Raw genomic sequence first — 17,183 nt, forward strand, 5'->3', positions numbered from 1 at the left:
AGTTTTCAAGATTTCAACTTAGATATCAATTTGGAATAGATCAAAGGCAATAAACACTATACTTTTTCTTAATATTTTGCATAAACTATGTTTACATCATTAGATTTCGTTTTTGGATTGTTAATTGTCGTAGATATGAGCTAAAAACTATTTGCTTTTGTTTAGGGTAGATAAACTTATAACTATGGTTTGATTTTATGGCATGGGTTAGTTTTGATTTGGTGAATTGTCTTGTTAAGCTTGTTAAAGACCCTTATATGTTAACAATAATTATTTTCTGTTAATAATCAAGTTGTTGAGTTGCATGAACATCATCTTAATTGCTTGAATCATATGGATTTGTGAAAACAATATTGTATGCCTAGAATTAGTGAATATGAACCTAGGATTAACTAAGAAAATAAGTAAGTTAATATGTAAGCATGTATGATGAACAACCATGCATGAGTTAATTGAATTGACAAATTTAGTTAGCTAAAACTACAAGTCTTACTTGATCTGAATTGAACAACTAGGAAACTCGTTAGTTTAATCGATTGGCCACTGTTTGAATTAACTAGTTTGCTAAGGATTAGTAATAGTGAACATGAATCTAATCACATTAGAAATTGGTAGCCAATGACATAATAATCCATTGCACTTTCCATGAAATCAACCATAGGAATAAGTGAGTCGAACCTAAACAGAAGTCTCGTTTATCATTGAATCTAGTTACCTTTTATTATATTTAGTTGTTTAGTTGTCTTTTGTTTTCGTGTTATTTGCTTACTTAGGTTTTCTAGTCTTGCAAAACTAGAGAGAAACCCCCATTTGAATTAATTGTTTTATTTAGATAATATTAGTATTAATTTTAATTGTTACTGTTTCTTGTGTTCGATACCCTATTTGCTTAAACTAAACTGCTATCGATAGGTACACTGCCTGTGTGTATTTGTTTTTTATTTGAGTTTATTAGGATTAAAACTAGTTCGTTTAACACACATTAGCATCCACAATGCATTGAACTTCATAGAGTTCAATGGATTGACGGATTATTTTTCTACATTCCACACAACTCAATCAATTTTTTCATACAATGCATTGAACTCTACAAAGTTCAATAGAAAGTAACAAAAGCTAATTTATAGTTTCTATTTAAGAGCAGAAAACTTTCCTTTTTCCCATTGAAGTGTTCAATGATCATTAAACTTTAAATCCATTGAATGTCAATGTGGCATCTCACAATGGTAGAGTTTCATCCATTGAATGACAACTAGACCTGTCATCCATCACATTCAACTCACCATTATGGATGCTCTAACCCTTAATGTGTAAACGATTCATAAATGCGTGTTGAACAACCCATTTTCCTTGAGTCAATCATTTGCTTTTATTGCAATAATTAGCTTAATTTGTATGTGGAATGAACGTACAATAAATATTTTTAAATGATATTTGTAGGAATAAAAATTGAAGGAAATTGATGGGAAATGCATGAAAAGCGACGTAACATAACATGAGGAAATGTCTAGATAAAAAGAATTGGACTAGGAAGCTTGCAATGGGTAGAAGTGGAAAATAATTTCTTCTCGGTGTCCCACATAGCATCCTAGGACTATGATCCTCACATAAGATGCCCTTTCTGACACGAAGATAAACAAACTTAGGTTGAGTTTTTTCCGACCCACCACCCCGTTTATTATACAGGTTTTGATATTTTGACCTATGAACCTATTTATTTTATGAAACTGAAAAAAAAAAGACAAAATTATTAAATAAACAAGAGAGTAAAGACTAATAAAATATGTGATATTTAGACTTCTTTCAAGTGACCTAAGAACTCGAATCTAACCTACCTACATACTCATATAATTATATTGGTTGCGCGGGTTGTGTTTGAGTTTGACTTGTTTCGGTCAAGGTTAAACAAAATGACACAAATACTTATATGGGTTATGTCCGGGTTAAGTTTTCTGACCCGCCAACCCGTACACAACATGATTGTCACCACTATTGCAAATAGGGGTGAACATATTGATTTTTCAAATCGATTTGGTTCAGGTTTCGACATTATTGGTATCAACATGATTGCCAAAATAACATCGGTTTAATTAAAATTATTTTGGGTTAAACCCGTTTAAAAAATGTTTATGTTGCCATTGTCCAACTTGTTATGGTAATTTGAGATTGTTAAGGGGTTCGAAATATTTTTGTACTTATTTTTTTTTCTAAAAATAATTATCAAAACATTAACGATGATAGCAATGATGAAAACCCATTTTTGTAAAACCTACATAAGGTATCTTGCATGAACAACAATTTGAACTATTAAAAAAAATAACGAATTGAACAAAAATTTTAAAGAATGATGAATGTGAACAACAAGTTTTTATACTATATGAAAATCGATTTTTTAAATGTGAAAACAATTTTCGAATCGGTTTGACCCATACGGTTCTAATATTCTATCAAGTCAAACCGAATTAGTTTCCCCTGGAGTGGTTTCTAATAACGAAGCATAAGGTGAAGGTTAAAGGGATAATGACTTGAAAGGGTAACGAACTTTTGACTTTTGTCACATTTAGTCACTAAACTTTTTTTCGTTATCTATTTGCCATTGAACTATTGAAACTGTTCACATTTTACCCTTATGACCGGCTGTTGCCGGTCATAAGGGTAAAATGTGAACAGTTTCAATAGTTCAATGGCAAATAGATAACGAAAAAAAGTTTAGTGACTAAATATGAACAAAATCGAAAGTTCGTTTCCCTCTAAAAAGTTCAATGACTAAATGTGAACAAACCTCCTCTTGTATTATGTTTTAGCAAATTATTTATTTTTGTTAAATTGTAACAACATTTGTTGATGAAGAAATCTATGAAATAAGAAAAAAACAAAACAAAACCCTGAAAATATATTTAAAAAAAAAACAAAAAACTAAAACCAAAATAAAAAACCAATGGTTTGACATTTTCCAAAATAAAAAATCAAAATTTCCAATCTGATTTTGGTTTTACAAAAAAATGAACCATTCTCACTGATGTGAATTATGACCATTGGTTTGACATGCGAAATTTGTGACATCCCATGAATATGTAGTTACAACATCGTTTGAACTCGTAATTCATAGTAAGGGGTTAGAGTATCATCGCATGAATACGTAGTTACAACATCTTCTGAACTCGTAATTCATCACCTACAGGTTATGAGCCTGCTGGTGTTTCCACTGGGTTGTCTAGAATAGTCCGTGGTCACCATCTATACTCTGGTAGATGACTACATCGCCACATTGCTGGTTAAGGTTATGGTATCTCCTTTTATCCTACATCACATATTCATCGTCATCTGTTTACCTAATTATCACCACCTTTCTATCATCACCTATCTCTCATCATTTTATTTCATCACACACCAACTATTTCATCTATCCATGTTTCATCCGCAATATATTTGTAGATATAAAATAAATATATCGTTTAAATCTTTTAAAACATGTATAAAATCGTTCATCCAGCATAGACAGCAAGTATTCAAATAATATGCACACATAGCACGTAATTTATATAAAATATTTCATATCTATGTGTAAGATGAAAGTAACTATATATACCATAAAAATCCCATAAATGCTTCCTAACTTCGAACCCCAAGGTTTACTCTACTAAAGCTTCATATTCTCGGCTCTCTGAACCTAGAAGGGTCCAGATCTATCACACCAAAAAGCTCAAGATAGCTCTTCCTCTCACTCTACACACTCAAGCTCGCTAGGGTTCTCACTTATGGGAATGGTAGTCGCAATTGAAGGCCATAAGTGCCTTTAAATATGGCTCGGGCCCAAAGATTTAGGGTTTCTGCCAACAGCGCGGACTCGTCGAGTCGCCTCACCGACTCGTTGAGTTCATTCATTAATCCGAGTCATCAGTCGCGACCTTACTCGACGAGTTGAGGCGTCAACTCGTCGAGTCTCTCTTCTTAACTCAAAAGAAAAATACTTAAATGATGATACCTGGAAATCCGGATGTTACATTTTGTTTTTTTATTTCATAGATTTCTTCATCAACAAATGTTGCTACAATTAAACAAAAATAAATAATTTTGCTAAAACATAATACAATAGGAAGTTTGTTCACATTTAGTCATTGAACTTTTTAGAGGGAAACGAACTTTCGATTTTGTTCACATTTAGTCACTAAACTTTTTTTCATTATCTATTTGCCACTAAACTATTGAAACTGTTCACATTTTACCCTTATGACCGGTAACAGCCGGTCATAAGGGTAAAATGTGAACAGTTTCAATAGTTTAGTGGCAAATAGACAACGAAAAAAAGTTTAGTGACTAAATGTGACAAAAGTCGAAAATTCTTTACCCTTTCAAGTCATTATCCCAAGGTTAAATTGAAACTTTGGGCCTTAATTTATGGGATTAACCCTTCTATATAGATTCTTATATCAATCGCTTATCAACGAAATCATTTTATGCGTCTTTTTCCACACAAATACGCACAGTAGTATATATCGAATCCATGGCTCGTTTCCTCTCGCAAACCCTAATTCGAACGTTATCACCCTCATCGAATTCATTGCAGACGTTCAAATTAGGGATATCACAGCGGAGTCGGTTCTCCAGCCGGTCGGGAAAAGCGCAAATGATCGAAGTCGACCTTGAATCGGAAGGAGATGCAGAGGTTCTAGGGTTAAGAAAGCTTGATGACGTTATCCACAATCTCATCGTGAGGCAATCGGCTCCGGATTGGCTCCCTTTCATTCCCGGTTCATCATACTGGGTCCCACCTCGTCGCCACCGACCGGAATCTCACGACCTCTTCGAAGTCCTGAATCAAATTACCAATCCATTGACCGAGGACGAATCTATGTCCCTTAGTACGTCGCGTGGTTGGCCTTCGTCAGCTTATTTCATTGAAGGTATCGTCTTTTTCTTTGCTTTGCGTTTCGTTTGTTTTCAAGCCTTAATTTTGTTCGAGTATAGATGAACCGAAAAAAATGACGAATTGGATTGTGTAGAATGTAGATTTGTTAGTTACGAAAATACACGTTGGAATTAATATGAAGTTAAGATTTTTGTGATAAAGTAGTGATAGGGCATTGACCTCGAGATTCCACAAATCATACCAGTTCAAGATTGAAAGTACTTTAATGAAATGTCGAATCTTTGGTGCAAGTTCTGTCAGTTTTATCGCTATTTGAAGGATCAAAAGTTTGAAATTGAAGTTTCCAATTGCTTGTCCTTTTGGAGAGGCATTGTGTTAGGAGTGTGCTAGGTGTCAATCATAAGTTAAAAACATTTCAGCATTAGGATTGGAAACGAATAGAAAAAAAAAAGTGAACATAGAAGGAATCAACTATTCATCTCCATATTGGGTAAGACATTATATAATTGTAATATTGTATATTGAATATGGGTACTAAATCACAGTTTATAAGACACTTGCCTTATCTTCTTTTCATTTCCAAACATTCACACATCCACATAAATTAGGAAGACTACACTAAGGGCGTGTTTGGTTCGTGGGTTCTGGTAGAATCCAATGGAATTGGAATTTGAGTTTCCATTCCATGGCATGTTTTGTCGCCAAATGGACAGAATTCAATTCCGTTGAAACCCTTTAGATTCCATGATTTGTTAAAAGACTAAATTATGTCACAATTCTGTAGGGTTGTAGAAGGAATTCAGCTCCTTTGATTTCCTACCAATTCCCTTGAAAAGGGTTCTAATAATGTTTGTAGAGGAACAATAGTTTTTTAAAATTCCTGGAATTTGAGGAATTTAAATACAAAGGGAATTGAATTGAATTCTTTTTGGTTATATGTTTCTGTTTGGTTTGTAAATCTGTCAAGGAAATTGGAATGTAAACAAATGATATAATGATTGAATTGCTCTCTCTTTATTTTCTTGTAAATTCCTGTTCATTTTGTAGATACCTATTTGAATATTAGTTACAAACTTATAAAAATATATAAATTGCCCTTTGATTAATTTCTACTTCTGTTATGATCCCTTGGAGTTTCATTTGTGTGATTCCCACCTCCTACATATTTCTATTCCAACAATTTCCTTACTTTGTAAAAGACCAAAATACCCTTTGGTAAACACCCTGTTAAGTTTGTGACATGTGATATGTAACTGCAGGTACTTCCCCTACGCATCCCGTGGAGGTGAAAATTCAAAACAATCAGGAGAATAGTATGCCTGTGTCTGGGCCCACAGAAGAGGAAGGATGAACTCTCACATCACATTTCACAGCTACCACAAGTGAAAACATTCAAAATTATTTACAATTTGATTTCATGATTGTTAAGTTAAAAGAGTTTTGATGGTTTCACTAGCTTCCTACTGTAGACTGTAGATATATATATTTGTATTTTATTTTTTTTATATAGAAAGGTAGAAGCCAAGCCATGTGTTGACTGTTGAAGACTTGAAGTTGAAGAAAGTCAACGCCATCTTGTTTGTTTGTACAGAATTTCGTGCTTGTTTTCATGTCGAATTCCCTACCACAGTATAAGCTTACTTAATATATTAATAATTTAAACTGTTGGAGTTTTCTTCTATATATTCTGCAATCTTGAAAAGGGCCCCTTTTCATAAGATGCAAGCTTTGCTTAATTGCTTGATTCAATCTAATTTTAACCTTTTTTTTTTACATCTTTTACATAACATCTATTCTATAATTTAATTCTATTCCCTGAAGTATAATGATAGTTGTGATTTAAACCAAACTTATGTAAACCACTTAACCACTTTAAAAACAAGGGATATTCAGTGTTTGAATAAAAGCGAATTGGCCCATCGGACAATTTAGATTAGATTATATGGTTCAGATATTTGGATTGGTTTTTAAAAAAACCGAATTATTATTTTGGGTTTCAGAGTGATTTTGGTTTATAAGATATGAACCAAATAGTTTAAAAATATCGAATTACAGTTTATTATTTATTTATTTATTTATTTTGAACTAAAAGTATTTATTAGTAGATATTATAAAGTTCAATACATATCGATTGAAGGCAAACGGGCAACAAGCTGTGCTGCTAGCCCTTTCTGAATAGCAAAATCAATTCTTTTGAAAACTACATTTGTGGATCTAGGAGATATGACATTAGAATGCATGACCCGTTGGACTCTATTGAGGAGCTCCACTGCCTTTGGTGCGAGAAAACCAAATGTATCGAATGCAAAAGGAACAAACACATGTTGATTTGCTATACATGCATTCTCGTGCTTTACCACTTTGCACGCAGCAGCTTTCAAAGCGGCATGCCCAGCTGTGAAACCCCCGCTCCCCAAACCAACGAGAGGAGAGACCCCAGTAAGATCAACGCACTCATGCTTCCCTCCTATCCATCCAATGTGGACCTTCCATCCTGCGGGTTCGTCAAAAAGTTCATCGGCGCTTCTTTCTTCACAGAAAACCAGCACGCCGACAAGCATCAAAGAGAACATCTCGAACCACATCATGTCTATACTTGAAACCAGGGAGCTCTCTACAATGAACCGCGTGTTCCCCAAAGGTATCCAAACATGCCTTGCGACAAACTGGACATATCTCGTCAATTGGGAATATGGGAATCATGAGGCGGTAACGAAGGATAGTTCGGTACTCCACATGAGACATATGTTGGCCAAGACCATCAATAGGGATAGTTAGCAGAAAATCCTGAGCATGAGGCGCCCGCATACACTCAAAGACTGCTTGCTGTCTGACAGTCATGTCAAAGTCAACTTCCATATCTTGGACGATTTTGCTAAAAATGGCACACGCCAAAGCTTTTTGGGATTTAGGGGGGCAGTGTCCTTATTAGTGAAACCGCTACAGTCAAATCCCAGAATCGTATTGTGAAGACGAGTCACAACACATAGGTAATCCGAGTCCATACCACATACGCCACTGTCAAATCAACAGCATTGACCGCTCTCTTCATGGCCAGCCCGCTAATAAACCATGCGTCTCTGCTAATAGCCCCCCCAAGGAGCTTCACCCCCAAAGAAGGTCTCCCTATATCCGTTGGGAATAAAGCATCACGAAGCTTCCTACCATCACAGGAGGGCCAAAAAAATCTCCGTTTTCTTGATGTTCAACTCCAAACCCAAACCTGGACCATGCAACCGAATTATGTTCAACACTCCAGCCACCTCCTCTGAATCCCCAATGATAGTCTCATCATCAAGATACCAAGCATGGAGAAGGAGCTTACAATTGTCTCTAATCTTGTACACAAGCGGGTGCAAAACAAGGGCAAAAAGAAGAGGGCCCAAGGGGTCACCTTGTTGCACCCCCGTGGCAGACAATATATGTTGGGCTTCGATATAAAGTCTCGCTACTTGCCCGTACAAGAAATTCACCCACAAAGAAATGGAAGGGCACATCTTCCTAACCTCGTGGAGCAATGCTGATCGATCCACCAAGTTAAAGGCATTCGAAAAATCCACAGTCAGCATTACAAGAGACCCATCAGCATGGTGTTAACTCAACACCCTATTGGCACTGTGTAACACAGCCTCAGCACCGCTAGATACACCAACCCCGAACTGAAAATCATTAAGGTACTTGGCCATTTCTTTACCCATACCTTTCATGGCAACCTTGGAAACCAGCCGTCTCCATATAGTGCCTACTGCAATCAGACGGATCCCGTTGTCAGGTTTAAGTAGAGGCGTGAGAGGAGCGGATGCAACAAACTCTGCCAAAATGGTTGGACATCTTCCCGCTAACCATAAATTAACAACTGAAGTGATAGCATGTATGAGATCTGTGGCAATAGCAGACCCTTCTCCACAAAGGGCGTCTAGTAAGTGTTGAGCCCTCAAGCCATCTCTCCTGCAAGAAGTTCCTTTAGGGAAGGATTTGATGCAACCAAATACACAGTCAAAGTCGGCTACAAGGGGAGGTTCAGAAATTATGGGGCTCGACATGGATGGGGGTGGTATGAAAGGGTGTTTGTCATCCAAAGCTTTAATAGTATCACCATTATATGGTGCAACACCCGATGAGCATAACACTTTCACTACTACGGTAAAATGACCATCTGCAACCTTACGGAGACACTGTCTGATGTTGGTGTTACTTGATGTAGCCTCCTTCTGAAGGATGCATCCACCTTGTCTCATAGATCCACCCTCAGGATTGTCTAACATATTTTGAACTAACTTCGTGATACCACCCGCTTTCCCCCATGTATCCAAGGACTGCAGGATGGAGCTTTGTTGTAAGGATTTTCTATTCCCATACCTACATTCTTGTCTATTTTTGGGTCTAAACACCTGCAGTGTGAATTTTAAACCACAACTAAATAATTTATTTTCATTTCTTCTATAAACTTGGCTAATATCCTGGTTAGACTAAACTGTACAAATAGTCCATGTGATTTGCTCGAAATTGTCACTTTTGTGCAAACAAGTTTGGACTAACATCAGCGGTCCAAAGTTTTCATTTTATTGCGAGTTTGGTCCAATTTGCATTTAACTTTTTTATAATAACGATTTTACCCTTACTTTTTTCTTTTTTAGTTTTTTATATTTTTGTTATTTAATTACAAAGGGTCTCTCTCTCTCTCTCTCTCTCTCTCTCCCTCTCTCTCTCTTTCTCTCTCTCTCTCAAGAACATATACAATCAAAAACACACTTCCCTTCCCCTTGTACTTCCTCCCTACAACCCAAACCCACCAACAACCTTCCTTTGTCTTTCTCCAGTTACTATCGTCTTCCAAAAAAAATTGTGTTCAAAATATTTGTTGTGAATCATTTTTTGGGGAGAAATCAATTTATGGGTTTCATCTTCTCCAGTCCAACACAAACTGAACCTGCACATTGTTAAAGAGAAAAATGTCGTTTTTCAGAGCCGTCACCGGATTAACCAGTCGGTGTGGTAACGATAGTCCTAGAAAAGTCGAAGAAGGCTAGATATGAAGATCGAGGTCGTCGGAGCCATAACGAACCCTAGCTCGATTAGGGTTTTGTTGTCGCTACTATGAAGATCGAATTAGGGTTTCGCCTCCGCTTCAGATCTATCTCTCTCATTGTCAATCTAAAATCCCTCACCGTTGTTGCTATGAAGATCCACAACAAACCCTAGCTCCGATTCGTTTCTTTTGTTATCAACGAAAACATCTTTTTCTCCATCATCATCTTTCTGCCATTCGAAACCAAAAGCTACAAATCGATTTGGTGATGGAGTAGACAATTTCAACGGACATGATAATGCTTCAAACTGTAGCACGAGCAAGAGGAGAGAAAAGAAAATAAACGGTGTTCTTGAAGTACCTATTTTCATATGTTTTATAGGACTTCTTCTGGTTATAAAGGTTTGAAATTTATGGATTTTTGACGTTATAAGCTTCATATTGTTTGTGTTTGCACTTTGCAGTGGTATTAATTTCATGGAAGCTTGGTATAAATCGAGAGAGAGAGAGAGAGAGAGAGAGAGAGAGAGAGAGAAGTAATTTATTTTTTATTTTTCTTTTAATCAGAAAAAAAATTTAAATAAATAAAAAAACTGAAAAAATAAAAAAGTAAGGGTAAAATCGTCATTATAAAAAAATTAAATGCAAAGTGGACCAAACTCGCAAAAAACTGAAAACTTTGGACCTTTGCTGCTAGTCCAAACTTGTTTGGACCAAAGTGACAATTTTGAGCAAACCACACAAACCATTTATGCAGTTTAGTATTCTCATTATATGTGGTTATAAAATTTTCCGGTTTTTGAAAATTGAATTATAAAAACCTATCCAACCGAATTGTAATTTTGTCCGATTGGACCGAATTTGAATTTAGTTTGGATTATTCGAATCTATTGTTTGAAAATCGAAATAAATTTGGATTCATTTGATTGGATCGGATTGAATCGATCCATCCAAATGACGACCCCTATCAAAAACCATATATTTTCTCTGATTCCATTACATCTCTTCCTAGTTATATTCCAATTATCTTCGATTCAATGGATTCATCATCTAGTTTTAATCAGTATGTGTACAACAAATATGCTATCAAAATAAATAATATTTTCTCATCTTCACCCAAAGAAGAAACTAACTACCTCTGTTTGGAAACACTTTCTTGAACCGCAAAAACTGTTTCTTACACTAAAGTTAACGTCTGATTCGATATTACTTTTCTAACAGTGCAATCTTTGGTGACGAGCAATTTCGAAAAGGATTCTGGATGAGCACACACTTATTCATGTGTATTGAAGAAAATACGGAAAACAAATATCCACGTTTTTTAAACAACGTGGGAGCAAGGTTCCAAGAAGTCCAACTCATTGCAAAAATCACATATGCAACACAACAACTTGCATACAAGAGCACGACAAATGTGTTGGATGCGTACTCTGAAAATTTCATGAAGAATTTCACGTGAAAGCCTCCAACACTTATGATATGGTATTATTAAGTTGTATGAAGACAACTATTTATGCAAACCGGCAACCAACGACATTCAACTTTTGTACGTTGCAAATTAATCCATACATGAATTTCCTTGAATGCTTGGTAGCATTGACCAAATACATTGAAATTTGAGAAATTATCCAATTACATTATGAGGCCAATACATGAGAGATGATCATAAGTATCCAATGATGATAATTGAATCAGTAGGCCCATAAGATTTATGGTTCTGACATGCATACTATGGTGTCACTAGTTCGAACAATCACCTAAACGTCATCAACCAATCGCCACTATTCGATATTTTTTTTTTGGAAAGCACACAAATATTCATTTCATTTGAACGGAAAATCATACAATCATGTGTATTATCTTGCAAATAAGATAAACCCAAGTTAGGCAACTTTATGAAATCATTTTCACATGTAGACATTAACAAAAAAAATGGTACAAGACGACATAAATATATTGAGACTTTTGCGAAAATTACCTTATTTTTAATCAATAATAAAAAAATTAGGACTTTTCTAACTATTATCCTTGAATTAATGTATGTTATTATTAACAAGAGTAATTTCACGAATTGTCTCTCATAGAGGTGTTAAAACACATGTTTAATCCTTATTTCAAAAATTAACTCGGACCATCATTGTATTGTTTTTTTTTTCACCCACGTCGTCCTGAAGGCATAAAATGACTATTTTAACCTTAATTTTTTTTTTTCTGTTACTTATTTATCAATTTTTAGATTTAAAAAAAAATAGAAAAAAAATCTCATCCCTCCCCGTTTTTGCAGTTTCCTTCTTGTCTCCCTCATTCACACCAACTGCCAACAACCATCGTAACAACACTCCTCCTCATTTCTCTAGCAAGACCAACCTCATTCTTTCTCTATCTTCTCTAATCGACACCCACTGTCGCTACCCACATGCTTCTAGACACCGACGAGTTGCAGATCCAACAAAGTAGATTTTTTTCGGGATACCATCCAGGGAGTTGTAGATCGACGCATGTCTGTATTTTCTCTTCTCCATTTGCCACATGTGCACCATCATCACAAATCGGCTCTAACACCTTCTAAGTACTAAGAAGCTTCCTGTTGATAAAGTTAGCAGCTATATGGGTCTTTGAAGTCCCTCGAATCTTGTATATCTCAGATCTAGACTTTATGTTGATTAAATTCCATAAAAGGGGTTTTGGCCCAATTTCTCACTATTTTGACCTAACTTGGGATGTGACGTGCATTGGACGTGCATGTCTATAAAGCAAGAATTTTTATGGATCATCTAAGTACTAAGAAGCTTCCTATAAAATATGAGTGTTAGGCTTAACGAAATAAGAGCTTAATTCATTAAGATGTTTTAGCCAGTCTCCACAACGCAGTGGGTAGCTTGCCACAACATGGCGACGGATTTCATTTGCATATGTTTTGTCGTGTGGCTGTCACGACACAGTTAATGGTTGGCCACGCCACAGTTAACGGGATAAGAGCTTAATCCATTAAGATGTTTTAGCCAGTCTCTACGACACAGTGGGTAGCTTGCCATAACGTGGTGACATATTTCATTTGTGTATGTTTTGTTGTATGGTTGCCATGACACAGTTAATGGTTGGCCACAACGCGGTGGCTGATTGTTGACTGTTGACTTTTTGACCAGATTGACTTTTGGTCAGTTTGTTAGTCTTAGATAGTAGACCAGGGTCTGGCCTTTTGTGTTTTCTTAAGTGGTGTGTAGCATCAGCCTTACTATCTTACAAGTCGTGGTGTAGTCAACTTCGATAGATAGGTGAGTTTTCTCACTATACTATGTAAGACTTTTCATGTTAGTTGTCTTTGTAACCCTTGCATGGATTATATGGAAGACCAGGATTTGCCCCTTTGCAGTAATATAAATGACCAGGATCTGACCCCTGACAATTGTATGACAGACTAGGATCTAGATGTCAACAGGGTCAAACGGGGCGGGGGTTGCATCCCCAGCCCCCACCCCTGAAATTTCACCTGCCTCCGTCCCTGAAATCTGTAGCCTCCCCAGCGCCGTCCCCACCCCAAATCCATGGATTACCCCCGCCCCACCCCCGTTTCCCTGCTCTTGTTTAGGCTGTCTTTTTTTGGCTAAAAAAGTTGTTTTTTGGGAGAAAATAAGTTTTTTGAGGCTAAAAGAAGCTATTTTGGGTATAAAAAAAATAGTTATTTATATCATGATTTTACATGTTAAAAACAAAAATATTATAACAACTCAAAAATGTTATACTAACAACTTAAAGACATGATATTTTTGTTGAATTTTGGAAGCTCAATCATTGCTATTATTTATTATATTTCTATAATTAATATATATTAATAAAAATAATATATTAACGGGGCCCCCATTGGAGGTTCGGGACGAGATTACCCACCCCTGCCCCCGTTCCCAAAATTAAAACAGGGGTTAACCTTGTCCCCGCCCTCAATTTTTTAAACAAATACCCCCCATACGAGATCGGGTCCAACGAGACTTTTTGACATCCCTACTGCCCTGCCAACTGTATGATATTTTGATATTTATTTTGGAACTACTTTTGATACTATGATGATCTTTTAGGAAATGGAATGAATGGTTTCACTATTTAAAAACAAAAAAAAAGATTATATGAAATTTGCGGCGTTATAGTGAAAAGTGAACATTAAATGATAGTTTACATAAATAATCACTCTTCTCGTTCTTATTTAAACTGTCATTAAGGGTTGAATTTTTCACTCTTAGTAGATGTATGTTATCTGATGGTTGTTACCTATAAGATATGGATGTTGGGTGGTAGTTAGGTTAAAAACATATAAGGAACACCAACATCAGAGAAACATCCTTAGAGTGCATCTCATCATGACACCTATAATGATGCATAAAATGAATGTGGGGAGTTTGAAGTTGTTAGCAAACAATAATTGGGGAGGGGTACTTAGTTCACCTTTCCATTCTTAGAAATTAGCAACAACTATTTGTCTTCTATTTATAATAAAAAAATATATGTCATGTTTATAATGATTTGGTAATAATAATATAGATTAGTTCGAGAGTAATTTTCGGAAAAATCTCAATATTTTGGTTATTTCTCGAAAATAACATAATCTTTAGAAAATCTCAACATTTTTACCAAATTAACAAAAAAAAAATGGGATACCAGCTATGTAACGCCTCATTCCTGGTACGTGAATTAAGTAACATTTTATTATTTATTTTGAGACTACTCGACGAGTCAGTAGCCCTAACTCGTCGAGTAGGAGCGAGCCTGGACGCGGAGTTTTGTAGGACGACTCGGCGAGTCGGCCAAGCTGGAGAAAACCCTAATCCTAAGGGTTTGCAGCATATTTAAGCATCATTATTATCCCCCATCTCGGCCTCCATCACCTCCAGATCATTTCTCTCAAAACCCTAGTCCCCCATAAGTGTTCTTGAGTGATTCTTACCTTTATGAGTGATTTTTGGTGCATTTAGAAGCTAGAAGAAGAAGGAGAAGATTGAAGACTCAAGGAGGAAGAAGTAGATCCAGAAGCAATCTCTCTATTGGCACCTTTTCTGGTAATCAAGCTCTCACCTTGATCCTTATGTGTATTAGATCTATTAGTCCCCAAATATGATGGTTTTGGGCTCAAAAACCCTAAATCCTTAGTGATGAAGCATTTCTAGCGATTCATATCTCGGATCTAATCATCCTTAAGCTCCAGGGGCTCAAGGAAGTCGCCTTTATGGATCCATGATCTTATTCTAGACAAATAACCTTCATAATAGCTAAGCTTTGGTGCTATTGCTTCATTACACCATGACTACACATAAAGTTAGCAACTTTACGAGTAATACTAGCCTTAGAAGACTAGATCTATGTATTAGATGCACAGAAATCGATTCAGATCGACTGTTGATGATTTGCATGCAAGGACTCGACGAGTCGTTGCTCTGACTCGGCGAGTCTGGTCACGAGCCATACTTTTCCTTGATTAGTGAGTCGAACTAGTGAGTAGAAGGGTAGACTCGGTGAACTGAGTGGAACTAGGTCTCAGAGGTTGATGGACTCGTTGATGGAGGGACTCGGCGAGTCAAGTCGCGATTTATGAGATCTGAGAGCTTAAAACTCGGCGAGTCAATTTATTGACTCGGCGAGTAAAGTCAATTTGGAAGTTTGATTGACCAAGACTTTGACTTTGACTAGGGGTAAAAGAGTCATTTTACCCTAGGAAGGATTATCAAGTTTTGACTAAAGTATTGTTATATATTGATAGTCGGGAAGTCGTCGGAGCAACAGTTAGGGATTCCTCACTCAGGTTGTCAGCAGTCAGTCTTGCGAGGTGAGTTTCCCTTCAGCAGGATTGGGTATAAGGCACCAAGGCCGACCTATCGTATGATAGTAGCTGAATGTGGGCAGGTCTCGAATCTTACAGTGATAGCTAGATATAGTTATATTCTTGATAATATACTTGATGTCTGTGTGATATTTGTATGCTTGTTAGACAACGAAGTGTGAGCGGGGCCCGAATATCCTAGACAGCGGTGTGTGGGCGGGGCCCGAATCTCATAGACAGCAGAGTGTGGGCGGGGCCCGAATCTCCATGAGAGTGGGCGGGGCCCGAGTCTCTTAGTTGTATGATATATATGAGTATGATAAATGGTAGTTTGGGGAAACTCACTAAGCTTTGTGCTTACGGTTTCAATTTTGGTTTATGATACTTCCAGTAGCACTAGGAAGGGCTCGGGATGATCGCATGGCACACACCATAGTTCTCAGCCTAGGAGTTGACTCTGATATTTTGCTATGATATTTTGATATGTGACACATGTTATGACAGTTTGAGATACATGGTTTATGACTTTTTATTACTTTACTATTGACATTATGGTTTTGGAAGTAAATGAAAAATGAAAATTTTGGGTTGTGTTTTATGAGTGTTACAGGCTAAATCTGATAAAATGAACAAATAAGTTTTTTCCGAAGTTTAGCCAATAATTTATCGTATTTTGTAAAAAAATTAACTTGGGATTAAATCGTAAATTAACCTAAAATATTGAGACTTTAATTTATATTTTCCTATGCTTCTAAAATGGTAAATAATTTAAAAAAAAAAGTTATTTATTTATTTATTTATTTTCTAATATTAACTAATTACCCCTATCTATCTTAAATGTTTACTAACATTAAGTAATTTATCATTTTATTAAAAAAAATTGGATGTATTTTTATCAAAGTTATAAAAGATAATAAGTTTTTTACATACGTAGTTAAAAGATCAATGAAAGAATATGTAACCATAACGTTTTTATAATATTTGGGGCATGTACGACACGCAGCATTTGGGAGCTTCTGACTTCTAGCTTTTAAGAAAACGCTAGTAAAAAAAAAAACCTCGTTCGGCGACAGAAGCGTTTACTTTTAACCTAAACAAAACGCTCCAAAATCAAAAGCTACATGGAGTAGCTTTCAACAAAACGCTCCAAAATCAAACGCTACTCGCTACCAGTTACCCGCTAACCGCTACCCCCTACCAGCTAGTTTTGCCGAACACGTCCTTGATGTTTTTAACTTTTAAAGTTTACGCTTCTATTTTTAAATTATATAACTTTTTCATAAAATATATTAAATTTTATTTTGATTTTTAAATCACATAATTATCTAAATATAAAACCTAAAAAAATATGATATCTAAATAGATTTAAGGTATAAAATCAAACATAACAAAGCATAAAAAAAAGTTAGTAAAAAACAATTTATTGGAATTACCTCTTATTCTCTAATAATAAAAAGTTTTCCAAAACTTTTTTACAT

The 17,183-nt window shown here is 35.9% G+C and overlaps 1 protein-coding gene across 1 annotated transcript; it reads left to right on the plus strand.

The window, feature by feature from the left end:
• Positions 1-4,442: 4,442 nt before the first annotated feature.
• Positions 4,443-6,536, plus strand: LOC111896892 (uncharacterized). Its single transcript, XM_023892861.3, has 2 exons — positions 4,443-4,904; positions 6,130-6,536. The coding sequence occupies exons 1-2, from the start codon at positions 4,505-4,507 to the stop codon at positions 6,219-6,221; spliced, it is 492 nt and encodes a 163-aa protein (XP_023748629.1). The 5' UTR covers positions 4,443-4,504; the 3' UTR covers positions 6,222-6,536.
• Positions 6,537-17,183: the final 10,647 nt, after the last annotated feature.

This window comes from Lactuca sativa, chromosome 8, assembly GCF_002870075.4.
Source record: "Lactuca sativa cultivar Salinas chromosome 8, Lsat_Salinas_v11, whole genome shotgun sequence".
Classification (NCBI taxonomy): domain Eukaryota; kingdom Viridiplantae; phylum Streptophyta; class Magnoliopsida; order Asterales; family Asteraceae; genus Lactuca; species Lactuca sativa.